The sequence below is a fragment of the Malurus melanocephalus genome, unplaced genomic scaffold, assembly GCF_030028575.1.
Source record: "Malurus melanocephalus ecotype Western Australia unplaced genomic scaffold, MMel_1.1 scaffold_114, whole genome shotgun sequence".
NCBI classification, from domain to species: Eukaryota; Metazoa; Chordata; class Aves; order Passeriformes; family Maluridae; genus Malurus; species Malurus melanocephalus.
Window position 1 is genome coordinate 742,667 of NW_026623346.1, and position 13,521 is coordinate 756,187.

The following is a 13,521-nucleotide window of genomic DNA, read 5'->3' on the forward strand; positions in this document are numbered from 1 at the left end:
GGTTCTCACATTCACTGGCTCCTTCTTTTGGAGCCCTAAAAGACCCATTCAATTTCACTTCTGAGTATTTTCAGGTTTGCAGCATCAGCCTGGTCATGACATCACTGTTAGAGGCGTAAACTTAGGGAATTTATTGGCAATAATGTTTTGGGAATCTGGAATCTGACTGTAACTCACTAGCTGGGGGAGCAATGCCTTTGACTGTAAGCATTTTGAAGCAAAAATCAGATCTTTGCATGTGATTAAATAGTAACTAACACACCAAAGTCCTTGCCCTAATTCAGGTCCTTGTATTTAACTAATTTGTATGGTCTATGTAGAACTAATAAAAATATTGAATATGCATTGTAAAATACAGTGGGTTTGCCCATCTTCAGAATATTTCTGATAGACTCCAGTGTCTTTTAAATGATTGTAGAAATACTAGACTMGTTCACAGCCTTAAGTGGATTAAATGAACTAATGATGAACAACAGTCCAGACTGACCAAGGCTAGAACTTTACAAAGTGAAGCAGCAGCCCATTCCTACAGTGAAACACAGGAGCATCTCARTAACAGTAAGGAAAGGACAGCCAATTCATGTTGATTTGTTAAGGTACAGCCTGAATGAACTGTAGTTTACCTTTCTTTGCAAGCTGCTCATTCTGGGTTTCACTTTTACTGTTGAGAGGATGTTGGTAAATGGGATTGAGTATTTGCCTTATACTTGCCTCACATACTTCATTGTCTGGTTTCAGCCTCTTTTTACTTTAAGTGGTTTCTAGACAGACTGCACAATTTTAGAATTTCTTTTTCTTTTTGTGATTTTTCATTTACTTTATTCTTCACATAATGTACTGATCAAAAGCACCCTTTTTTTAGCACATGGCATTTTTATGTGATAGAGATTAGTAAGTTATGATTCATAATTGTTTTTCATTCCTCTAAGATCCTAAGAGTGTGCAAGCACTCATATCAAGAAATGCGGTCGTACAAATGGCAAAAAAAAAAAATCTGCATTTTCATTCATGCTACTTTGAAACTAATTTCCTGTGTGAACTTCTCATCGTGAAGGCCAGATGGAAAGACATGYTTTTCATTTTCATTCACTCATATAAATATATGTGGGTAATTTACAGAATTGAAAAAGAAATTGAGTTGCCTGCATCATAGTTTGCTCACATACTTACAAACTGTATCCTTTAATTTGATTGTACATTGTAGCTTTATCCCAATAAGCTGGAGTATTGTCCATCACAGATCTGGTTCATGGGAGAGGCTTTTTTTTCCCCTTTTCTGAGTTAGGTCATTGGTGGTGCAAGGCAAAGTTAGGACACTGCCCTTCTCTGCTTTGACAGAGCCCTGCTATAATCACCTTATGTTAACAGACTATTTGTTGTTTGTTCCTCCTCTCTTTTCATCTCAGATCCTGAATTAATATTGCAATCTGTGCTGCTTTCTCTCTCCCTAAAAGTATTCTTTTTATTACTTTATTGAAGTTAGTAGTCAGTACTTGATGTAAGGACATGGATGAATAACACTGAAATGAAAGTCATGAAGTTGTTTTGTTTGTAAGCTTGACATTTATCTCAAAACTATTTTTTACCATTTATAAGTTCAAACTATGATGAAACASTGGGTCTGAGAGTCCAGCAGATTTGTCCAGCAGATTTCTTCTCTGAATGCAAATTCTAGTACAAATGAATAATTCTTAGAAAAAAGGAAAATCTCTGGATTTTTAAGTGAAGATTTTAATAGTCTGGGGTGGAACATATGAAGTATCAGGATAGAATTTCAAATGTACTCTCCAACTGTACTCTTTCAAATGTTACTCTCCAACTGTTTAAGATAACTGTCAATAGAGATTTTTAAAACTGCCTAAATATCTACCTGTACTGAAATTAATGCATTTTTGCRTGACAGTTTTTGAAACTTCATCCGCGTATAGCTCCATTTAAGGTTTTTAATGTATTTATCCTGTGGTGTTGCCCATCACTGTTTTTAGCTTTTTGATCTCCAGCGAAGGACATAATCATATTGTTGTATCAGTGAATATTATTTAGGGAGCCAGTTTATCTCATTTTCCTTATTCGGGCTTTCTTGCAGAGAACTGTAAATTGTTTTATGGGGCTATCTAGAGCCCATGGAGAATGCAGGCTAGAGTTAACCTCAGGGTTTCCATCCTGCTGAGAAGGGAAATTCTTGTCAGTCTGTTAGATAATGATCCAAGGATGCAGTAAAGGGCAGAGGGGAGGACATTTGATCCCCTGACAGCGTGGCTGGGGATAAACACTGCCTCTCTGACTAGCTTCATCTCCACAAAGCAGATGACAAGGAGTGCTGGTTTGAGAAGTTCAAAGCTGCACATGCTAATGACCAGCTGCAGGGCAACTACAGAGGGCTTAGAACCAAGGACAGTTGGTTCCTCTTCCAACTCTCCAGGATAGGAGMAATCACTGGAAACAGAAGACAGTGTTTTTTACTTTGCTCCACATCCAAGGCTGCTGGACCCACTGAGCAGGGGAGGCTCACAGACCTGTCCCTGTAGGTTTGCAGGCTGCAGGGATCCAAATCCTGGCTGGCATGTTGACAGGAGCTGCTGTGCTGTGTGAACCTCCCCTTCCCGCTCACTGCAGTGGGCAGCTGCTTGGAGAGCTTAGAGTTTATGGGCAGGGCATGCAGTGCTTTCCCTGGGCTTAAATGCAAGGATATAACCAACTGTCCTGAGCTGAATTTGTACAGAAAGAAAACTTTCTTTGGTATCTGCAGAGACAACACCAGAGAAAACATGACTGAGTGGGTGAACCTTAGCCAAGGTCTGCTATTTACCAGAAAGCTAAAAGCTAAGAATGAGGGGTTTGTGATGGAGATGGCATGCTGGGATTAAATTTGGATTTATTATAGAGGTATAATTTTAAATGTAATGGTAATGCTCAGAAATGTATCCTTTAGAAACAGGACATGCTGTGCCAACTCCTTTCATGAACCCGGGCACAATACCATTATTAAATCATTATGATTTAAATCTTATTTTGCAGCCTCCATCACTTGTGCCTGAAAGCCCTATTTATCACAGACAGCAGTGAAGGTATAGGCTCAAAATAGCTTCTGGGCTGAAATTCTGTTCTCTGCCCTATAAAGTGATGGAAATACTCCCTTCTCTGTCCTTTGGAGCTCCCTCACTGAACAAACAATCACCTCTTGCTGAAAGTTTTGAGGCAAAAGTAACTCAAAAAACTTCAGGGCTTTACTTGTAAGATTAAAGGCTGGCTAGCAAGATAGTGAAGATAAATCTTTAACTCGGCAATTAATAATGTCAGAAAGTTTCATCAATTGCTGCTTAATCATTGCTTTGGACCAAGTAAATGGTGCTTCTTCTGAGTGAATGAATATGGCCAGATTTAAAATGATTTAGAGAACTGTCTGACCATTTAATACAGGTAATTTGTAAAACACTGAATTTAATTATAACGTGGATTATCATCTACAAAACAATTAAAAGAAACACTGTCTAGTTTTCAAAGAGAGACWGAGGTACAAATACAGCAAAGGTGCTGGGTTGGCAAATCACACCTGTTTAAAAACTGTGGGGAGGGGACTCCTTGCTTGGTGTGAGGCTGCCATGACCATGAAAGTAGGACCCAGTGCACTTTCATGTGCCGTTGTCCCTGCCATCCTGTGCACTCTGATTTTGTCCTGCTCATTTCCAGTGCTCCTTTCCACTCAGCAAAGGGATTGCAGTCCTGTGATTTGTGTTTGACAAAGACATGAAAAATAAGGCCGTGACAAGCTGTTTCTTTGGACTTGAGGTCGCTYCTGCAGTAATTTAATGTATATTCTCTGTAGAACTGGAACTCCTCCTCTGCACAGTGAGAAAAGGAGCATGTGCTTATTGAGAGYCTCAGGTGCTGGCTGTGTTGTGAATGCAATGTGCTCATAACAGATTGCTGTGCTGGGGAGGGTAGCAGCGGGCTGGGGAGCTACAGTCTACACAGACATGACTAAATCTGTTTCATCTTTCTCCTCTGAGAATCTCCTTGGCGTTTCTATTTCCATTCACGCGCTTGAAGGATTTGCTGAAGAGGAAAGTTGCTTCACAGATCAGAAGCTTAGGGAGAATTTTCCCCTTCAGAGAGAGAATCGTGTCAGTCCACACGTCATTGAGAATCACACAGTCTTTTGGATGTTTAATAAGTTTTTCTGGGTATTTTTAAAGTAATTTTAGGACAACCAGTTCTTTCCAGTAATGGTCCTTAGTGGATGKTTTTTTTWATCCTTTTAAAGAAAATACTTTAGTTTTGGGAAAAAGAAAGGGTGGGCGGCCCATGTGCCAGGGAGAGAAACCATGGTCACTGCATGAAGCCAGTGGGACTTAGCACTTACCAATGACCAGCAGCCATCCCCAAAATCTCTTAGTGCCCACCCACACCTTGACACTTGCTTTATACATTTCACGAAGGCAGCTCTGAATTTATCTAACTTCAAGGTTTGGTCTAGCCAGAAGAAAGAGTTACGATGTGCATTGCTTTCACAGACTCAGATATTGACCTCATACTGTTGTCATGCATTTAGGAAAATGATAAAGCCTCTTTTTACTTTGAAAACAAGGACCATTGCAGGAATTATGCCAACATTTACAGTTTGTGCCATGCATATTTTGTACAGACTCCTTCTAAGGGATTAATCTGTGTATGCTACAAAGTAGGAAGAATTTTTAAATTCAGCTTGAGTATAGTTTCACCACGGAATGCATGGGCAATCTACTCATCATGCTGTGTTATGCAATTGTGCAGGATGTGTTTTGGAAGTAACCTTCAGATGATTCCTTCTTTAGAGAGTTAGGATGCAGCTTTAAGCCTGCATGCTGCAAAGTCAAAATAAAACTTTTCTGCCTTCATGCTGCCGCTTTTGATAATCATTCTGGCAGAGCTTTACTATGAGGAAAAATGCTTCCTACAATAGCTCAGTAACACAATAATATTCTGACAATATTCTGTTGTCACTTTTGGACTGAAAGTTAGGAATCGATATACTATTGTGGGGAGGAAAATGTGAGGAAATATAACCCAGCTAACCTAACACTTTCAGATGTTTATTGCAAATTCTGGTTTACTTGACTCTCCTTACTGCATGAATTGTCTGAAATACCAAACTGCTATGTTTGCTTTCTCTTTTATGCCTTCACAAATTCTCAATTCATTCTCTCATCTCTCTCTCTCTCTGTTTCTCTCTTCTCTCTTTATTTCCGTTTTTGGTGGGGTACCCTGAATCTCTGAAGCAGTGCAGGAGGCTGAACAGGAAGATGTAAAGGTGGTAGTGGACGCCCAAGCTCCGAAAACTACTAAAAAATCCAAGGCAGCAGCTGCGAGCTGTCAGAGTAGCAGCACCAGAAAGGAGAAAAAAGGGAAACACAAAGGTTAGCTGCATGCAGCTGCATGTCAGATGTTGAATTCATTATTTTGCTGTCAATTTTCTCTCTCTTGCTTTTTATGTAATTTATTTGAAAAACTGAAAATTGTCTAAATGTAATTTCCTGAAAATTTTCTGAGGTTGGAAAACATATGTGACTTGGTCCTSTCTGGGCATGTACAGCCTCGGAGTYAAGGATGGCTAAAATTTGTAAATGGAATCTTTTCCAGAGGAAGTGTTTGTTAAATTGCAGAGGAGGAAGAAAGTTCGGGAGGAAAGATGCTGGTGTTTTCCTGCAGTGTTAAAAAAAAATGGAACCATCTTATAACAGTGTGCCTTTTTAGATTATCTGCAAGTAATCTACTTTGGAGAAACAGCTTTAAATTGCAGCCGCTTCTGTCCAGACTCTGACTGAGGTTTAAATTATAAAAAATAGMAATTAAGTGGACATTTTGAAAAACTATTCAACAAAACTGAGATAGCATCAGGAGTTTTTCAAGGTATTACTTTGGTGTTACTCTATCCCACCTGGCTGACAAATGAGAGGTGTTTGTGTGAAAAATTTTCTGCAGTGTCTTTGYGTATGATTAGGTAGAAAAATACACTCTCGGTAATGATAAAAGGGTAGGTAGAAGTGACATTGCCACTCTCAGATTTACAGTTTGAGCTACATGGACTAGATGGAAGAAGTAATGAGCTACCTTTCTCGTATTCAAATTTTGTATGTGTGTATATATATATATATATATATATATATATATATATATATATATATATGTATGCACACTCAAAGAAAAAACAAGGCTGTTGTACCACATGCAGTTACTTTTTATTTGGTGGTGAATGACTAACGAAATGAAACAACTTTCCAGTAATTTGCAGTTCTTGAATAAGGCCACTGTAACGCTGTCCTACTTGGACTGTGCTGTATTCCTGCCTTGTGCATGTCCAACAGTTTCCCCACTGTTGCTTCAGTAAGAAAGTAGTGTATATCCTTAACAAGTCTCTTTAAAGATAGCAATGACTAATAAGGTTAATTAATGAGGTCAAAGTATTGGGGCTTATCTATAGGGATTTTGCAGGACTTGAGCCTACCTTTGTAAAATCCTTTGCGTATTGCAGCTTAATTCTTGAGATCTGAATTTCCAGCACCTCTCTGTATGTGTTTCCTCTGGCTGCTAGGGAAACTCTAGCTTGGGCAGGCTTTAGAGCCTGGCCCTGAGCTAAATGCTGTTCATGTATTTGAGAAAAGATGGTGTGTGTGTCAAAGGTAAAATTTACTGAATGTAAAAAYTGTTGGCAAAATAAATGAACAGAAAGCAAAAGTTTCCCAGTTCAGTGTAAAAACARATGACATTCCAGCATAGTAATAAAAGTGCCAAATTTTATTTTGAAGTACATCTTGCTGAAGAGTAAAAATTCTTATACTGGTTTAAAAGAAAACATGTAAGGGGGTATTATGTGAACAAACACTTGAATCATGGTTACAGCATAGCCTTGAGGCTGTGTTTTATCTCATATAATGCCTCTTTTGACATGTCTGTGYCTGTACTGTGTTCAGAACTGAAGATACTGTGCTGCACAGTTTTTTATTATCCCACAGCAGGTAATACCTAGCATTTTTCTCACATGCCAATTACAATTTTACTCATCTTCTGAAAAATCCCCCAAGCAGGCAAATGTAGGCCTATGTTAATAAAAGGAAATTGTGTCAGTAAAATTTGTGTAGACTGAGAACTTCAGCATGCTGATACTGCTCTCTGTGTTGGGAACTAATATTGTAAGCTCTAGAAACCTCAGTCTCTGCTGCAATTCTACTGCTCATCCTGGTGTGCTACGAAAGCTCTTTCCTGGCCTTCAGCATTTGCTCATCAGTGCCACATTTTCAGAATGTGGAGGTGTTATTCACCAATTACAYTGAAGAAAATGCTGATTATCTCCTCTCCTGAGGTTCATGTTGATGGTTGGTAGCAAATAAAAGTCACTGAAAGTACGTTTAGAGCATACACATAGCACCTTCTCACCCAGCTCCTCTGCTTTTTCTCTACACTGGGATTTAACTGTTCATTCATGGAATAGCATCTGGTTTGCCTTTGACTGTGTTGTAAACTTGGGAGCGTTTGCAGGAGATTATAGCTGGATTTCCAGTCTTCTGTCCTTGTCAAAGTTGCAATTTTTTTTTTATTGGATGTGAAGGTAAAACCAAATGTGTTTTTAAAATTCCCGAGGGATTTTACTGATAAATCCACTACAGACATAGCTAATTTTATACCTAGGAATGAAGAAAATGCAAGTGGTAACAGAACCCTGTAGTGGAACTTGTATTAATTTTCAGTTACTTTTAAAAATAAAAGTGAGTCTTAAGATTTTTATAACAATATTGAATGGATTTTCTAATAGCTTCAGATCTAACTATGAAAATGGATGAAGGATAATGGTGTTATGCCATTTTTGGCACAATAGAATTTTTTGGAGGGATTTCATTGGTAATTAGTGCAAATCTTGGGAAATTTTACATTCTGCTTTTAGCTTTGCTTCAGGTTTGCCTCCACTCTGACTGTAACCTTTGTATATTCTGTAAATGAGCAGGATGAATGCTGAGCACTTAAACTGCTAAAATAGCATTTTAAAGGTTTTTGTTAGTRTTTAGCTATAGTGAACCTTACCTTTCTAATCATAGCCAAGCTCTGTATTTTAAGAAAAAAGAACATTTAGACCAGATCTTTTGAATAAGAAGCTAATTCAGAGCAAAAAGTGGTTGAATTATACATGAGTAGCTGTTGAAGCWGTAGTGTAATGACTGCACTCTGGTTTTAGATGTGTAATGCCTTTTTAAGTGGCTTGAAGAGTGATGAAGCTGTGATCAGAACAATGTACTGAAGACAAACGYGAGAGAAATATCAGGTTTAATGAGGTTACACTGACACAAGGAAAGGGATGTAGCTAACTGCTCATGTCAGTGCACTTTGTAATTCTGTGATGGGTAGCATGATATTCAGCAATTTTTTCCAAATCTGTGATTATTGCTGGTATTTCTTAATGGCACTATGCAGCTTGCACTGTGCCTATTTTTAAAAAGAACCATAATTTTTGTGGGACAGAGCCTGGAACTGCAGTAAGTGGATGRCATTTTGTAGTAGCTTAGCTCATTAAACTGGTATTTCTGAAAGCTTCGTTCTCACAGTTTATTGCCTGGCATATTATTCAGTATTGGGAAGAAAACCCCAAATGTCACAAATATGTATGTAGATTGGTTGTCTTTCCAGTGGAGAGAGTGGATCAAATTCTGGTTTGATTTGTGACAAATTGGGGTGATTAAAGATAGTAGGGTACACCATCACCAGGTGGTTCAACAGAAAAATCATGCAAATCAGTGAAAACATTTGCAGCAGGAAGCTATGAAAAGTATGCACCCTACATAGCATTATAAAACCAGAGCATCTTTAGCTATCAAATGTCTTGATGGTTCTTTAAAAAAGGAAATTCATTAAAGTACTGCAGGTACATAGAGGTGTTGGTTTTTTTGTCTGGTGGGGTTTTTCCCCTAAGAAAAATTTACAGAGAAGTTACAGGATAACTGTAACATTTAGCTATGTGCAGTAAATAGGACAAATCGGGAAGGTAAAATGGACTTAAAAAAAAAAGAAAAAAAAMCAACAGAAAAGCATGAGAAGCCAGGAGTTAACAGAAAGTTAAATCTGATATGAAAATTGAGGAATCATTCCATGAAGTTATTAGTGGTCAGTTGGCTTTGGTTTTTCTTCCCAGGCACTATTGCACTTACAGCATGTACGTATATTCTAGGAAAACCCTGCTCTGATCTGCCAYGGACAACATAAATGAAGATTTCTTTTTTGTCAGTGAAATCAGGAACCTGGATGTGTTTAAAATATCAAAATAAACAATACCTTCCCAGATTTTTTTCTCTTAAGTTAGACTTTAAATGTATATAGTGGGTTGGGTGTTTCCTGTTGACTTTCTGGGAGGCAGGAAGCAGACAAGCTACTCTGACACAGAGAGCTTTTCCTGCCAGGATGGCTATTCCATGTTTTGATTTGGTTGGCTTCTTCCGTGTTGCTTCTCTCTCTTTCACGCCTGTCTGACTGTTTTGATTTGTGCATCCTGTCCCGTTCTCATATGTAACAAGCAGCTACAGTAACACTGGCTGGCTCAGAAAGCAGCAGCAGCTGTTGGGTAAGAAGCATCATTTCTCACTGTAGCACTTCCTTTCTGATGGGGGAGGAAAGTTCATGTAAAGCAGGTTTATCTGGGCCTCTCTGGGCTCTGAAGAGAAAGGGTTGGAGGAACAATTAAGTGAGCTTCCACCAAGAAAAGTCCTGTTATGTCTAGATCTCACAAACCTTTCAGGCGTTGCTTTGGCAACACATGAACTTGATTGTGAAGAATTAATTTAGGCCTCCTAAGGATAAAGATTTATGAATGTACAGTTCCTGCTACAGTTTTCTAGATTTCATCTAAGTGAGTAGAGAGCTTGGTGCTCAAGTACTGGCTTTTAATGTCCTGATCTGGTGTTAGCTATAGTCCTTCTTTTGTTGGAGGTTTGGACTCAATCACCTCCAGATGTCCTTTCAAAAAATATTCTAATTGGTCCTTTTCCCTCTGAACAAATCCCTTTGTGATTTTGCAGTTGCTTGAACCCCTATCAGTGGATGCAAAGCCCCCCACGAGAACAGGAATATACTGGGAAATGTCTTTGAAAATATTGTCAGCAGGCTTTGCTTTAAGCCAAATTCTCTGAAGGCTGGAAACTCTTTGTTCTGGTGTCAGATCTCCCTGAGATTCCCTGTCCTTGGCCTCAGTGCAGGCCATCCTTTGAAGGGCTGCAGGAAGAGCTGCTCTGCAGTGGTCTTGAAGAGCAGCTGCACCCACAGCCTTGGGTGTTATCCTYGTGGATATGACCTCTTTGTCAGAGTGTAACTGAGCTCAGGAAATGCATGTTCTCTTCCAGAGACCTCCTGCCTGACCTTGGCCAGCTCTCCAGATCTGATCTGCAAAGGGCATAATCATATTCTTAGTCTGTGAGCAGTGTGCCCAGCTTCACACATCAGATTTGTGCCTTAAATGCTCTATAAAATGACAACAAGAACTTTCATATCCTGCAGCTCCTCAGCAGTAAAGCAGGGACAGAATTACTTGTTTTCTGTGCTCTGTTCCTTTCCTGATATGTAATCTCGTTTGCCATTCGGTAGTTTAGATAAAGAGATTGGTGCTGCCTATTTGTAAGTATTGTCTAGAAGATTTTAGGTGCTAAGATAATACAGGCATTGATCAATAGTAGTTTACAGGATATAAATGCCAGTAATGTTCATTTACTGATGCTCTTTTTCTCCCCCAGTGTTGCTTTGTTTTCATTTCTGGTACCTCTGGTTTTCATCTGGGACATGACCATGTCAAAGTGCACCAGAGGCCTTTACTGAAGGGACTGGCATTCTGAGGGTTTTTTCAATCTTCTTACCTTTCTGTCCTCCTTCACATTGGCCTCTCAAAATTTCCCATTTCTTCTTAGCAGGTATTCAAAGCCGTCTCTGTCAGATATTCCCCCTTCCTGATTTTTGGGAACCACTGTGAAAAATGCTGACCACAGCAATAAAAACTTAATTTTTTGGCAACCCACTCAGCTTCTTTGCCTCTTTTGAGCCTGTCCTTAAGCACAGAAACTAGATGAGTGGTTTGTTTTATTCCATGGAGAACCATCCTTCCAGGAAGTGGATAAAAAGGAGTCAGTGAGGTAAAGAAAGGGAGAGATCCACCTTTAGTATCGTGATTACACAAGCTTGGAAATGTTTTCAGGTATTTCCAGACATCTGGTAGGTGGTGGTAAAGCTGCCTTTTGAACTAGGACTTAGAAAGATGCACTTATATCCTGTGATAATGAAGAATATGCTTGCATTTAATCCTATTTTACACGTGCATGTATAGTTACAAAGATCTATGTATACACAAAAGTATTAAATAGTTAATGCTGCATTTGCCACGAACCACCTACAGTGTTCTATTGCAACAGAGATTTGTTTCTTTTTAGTTTGGTTTTTTTTTAATCCTCTCTGTGTTGCTACATATTTCATTGCCTTAAATGTGCTCACCAGTGGAACCATTCATAATGCTTAATAACACCCTCCGCCAGTGATGTACTCTTCAGAATACCRAAATTGATTTTTCTCCTCTAAAACTGTGACCTGCCAGTGTAGCCTTTGTCCTGACTCCTAATAATACACGATGTTCCTGACAGCATGGGATGCGAGTGCAGATGTTCTGCAGGCATCTGAAAAAAGCAGCCTCAGTGCCATCTCCAGCGCTGTCAAAGGCATTTCAGTTGCTGCAGATCAATGTCTGCTTTGAAGAGGAATAATTAAGGTGTTTTGTTCCTTCTCAAAAGGGTGCTCAAAATTAGGTTTGTATCATCCTAAGCTTAATAAGGGGCTAGATAAAATATGCATGAGGCATCTTGTTAAACTCGTGGATGTTTAACACTTTTGAAATTCAGAGTATTAAGRTAAGAGCCTAACTTTAGGCAGCCACTTTAATGATAATGGTTGATATTGTAAAAGCTGTTAAAAATACCTCAGAGTGTCTGAGCCTGTTTGTTCTAGAGTACCTTTGCAGTGGTGGTTCTCCTAGGAAAAGTTTCAAGAAAAATGTTTTCTATTCACTGCTATGCTATACCTACATCGTAGGAAATGATACTGTTCATTCTGCATCACACAGAGCTGCTTCAGAAATTGTCATCCTAGYAAGGTCACAAAGGCATTTCCATGGACTTTATTTAGTTCTTCAAGGTTGRATGGACGGATTATTTATTCATTGTTAGTTGTTGCTGTTAGCTTTGCTGCAAGTAAATCAGAATTTCCASGCTTGGTGTAGAAATTGCCAGGGTCTGTAAAATGCAGATGAATCAATAATTCCTTGTGGTCTTGAACTCTGTGAGTTTGGGCTGCATCTCTTTGAGTGGTTGCACAGCTAGAGCTGTTCCTGAGGGTGTGGATCTCTCCTTTTTCCAATTCTGGTTCGTATTGCAGTGGCAGTAACAACAGATATTGCAAAGTACAGCTAAGCATGCTAAATGTATAATCCAGCTGTCTTTTAATGCAAGCTGACAGCTGCTGGCAAAGCAGGCTGAAATGGTATTCCTGGAGACTCCTGCTACAGATCACAGGCCAAAAAAAAATCCCAATCCCTGCAGCTCCTCGCATCTCAGAGGATGGAAGTTCCAGGGAATATCTGATAGTTTATAGTTTCTCTCTGATGTATTAACTGTATGGCAATTTCCTAACTCAGGTGTATTTAGGCTTATTAACATGCTGTCCTTCTGTTGGATACAGTGCCAGATCTACTTGTGAAATTTTGAAGCTTTAAAGTATTTCAGGACAGCAGTGATGTTTATATGGGGATATGCCATARTCTGGGACTCGGGTTTATCTGTTTCAGCTATATACCATTATGAAAATTTGATCTGTTTTCTTYGTTAGTTCTTTCCAACATATTTCTTTTCTGCTTAGTTTTCAGTGTTAGTGGTGCATGGGGTGGGCGTGCTTTGGGATGGGGAGGGCAACAGCAAAATCCTGATCCTCTCCTGGAGATTCTCTGGTGCAGTATGTAGGAAGTGAAATGTTTGCCTTGGAGGCTAGCTTAGTCTTGTTTATGTCTGGAAATATTATTGAATGTGAACATGCAATCTCTGATTCCTGGAAAAAATGCTTTTTTTTTTTTGTGAGTGAGCAATTATCTTTTCAGTAACTTCCTGACACAAAGACAACTAAGGCTTTTGCTGCTATCTGACAGGGATTGATGGCCCAGCTGCTTTTCAAGATGATGTTCAGAAGATAGGAAGTCAAGTGCAGATTCTCACTATTGGACAGTCTAGTCATGATGAAGATGATGGAGAGAAAGTGGCTAGTGGCCAACAACAGCAAAGCAAACAAGATCTTAGAACGGCAATGCAGAAAAAAGGTAAGTAGCTAAACSTTCCTTCATGTTCTCACTGCTTGCTTAAGGTACATTGACTCCATTTCCTATTCTCACTCTCAGCCCTAGCCTAAGCGGAGTTTGTTAGTGTGTGTGTCTTCTCCTCAGAGCCTGTTAGGCTCTATTCTGTTACTTAACCAAAACTGCAA

At 39.2% G+C, this 13,521-nt stretch overlaps 1 protein-coding gene across 4 annotated transcripts in view; it reads left to right on the top strand.

The window, feature by feature from the left end:
* The window catches only part of TUB (TUB bipartite transcription factor), a 75,487-nt gene that overhangs the window by 35,095 nt on the left and 26,871 nt on the right, over nt 1-13,521 (top strand). For 2 of the 4 annotated variants that reach the window (XM_057369689.1, XM_057369690.1), the window contains exons 4-5: nt 5,262-5,396; nt 13,190-13,357. In XM_057369689.1, coding sequence (XP_057225672.1) covers nt 5,262-5,396; nt 13,190-13,357 — 303 coding nt within the window. The remainder of the gene's footprint in view (nt 1-5,261; nt 5,397-13,189; nt 13,358-13,521) is intronic. The other 2 variants (XM_057369691.1, XM_057369692.1) reach the window with 1 other exon arrangement.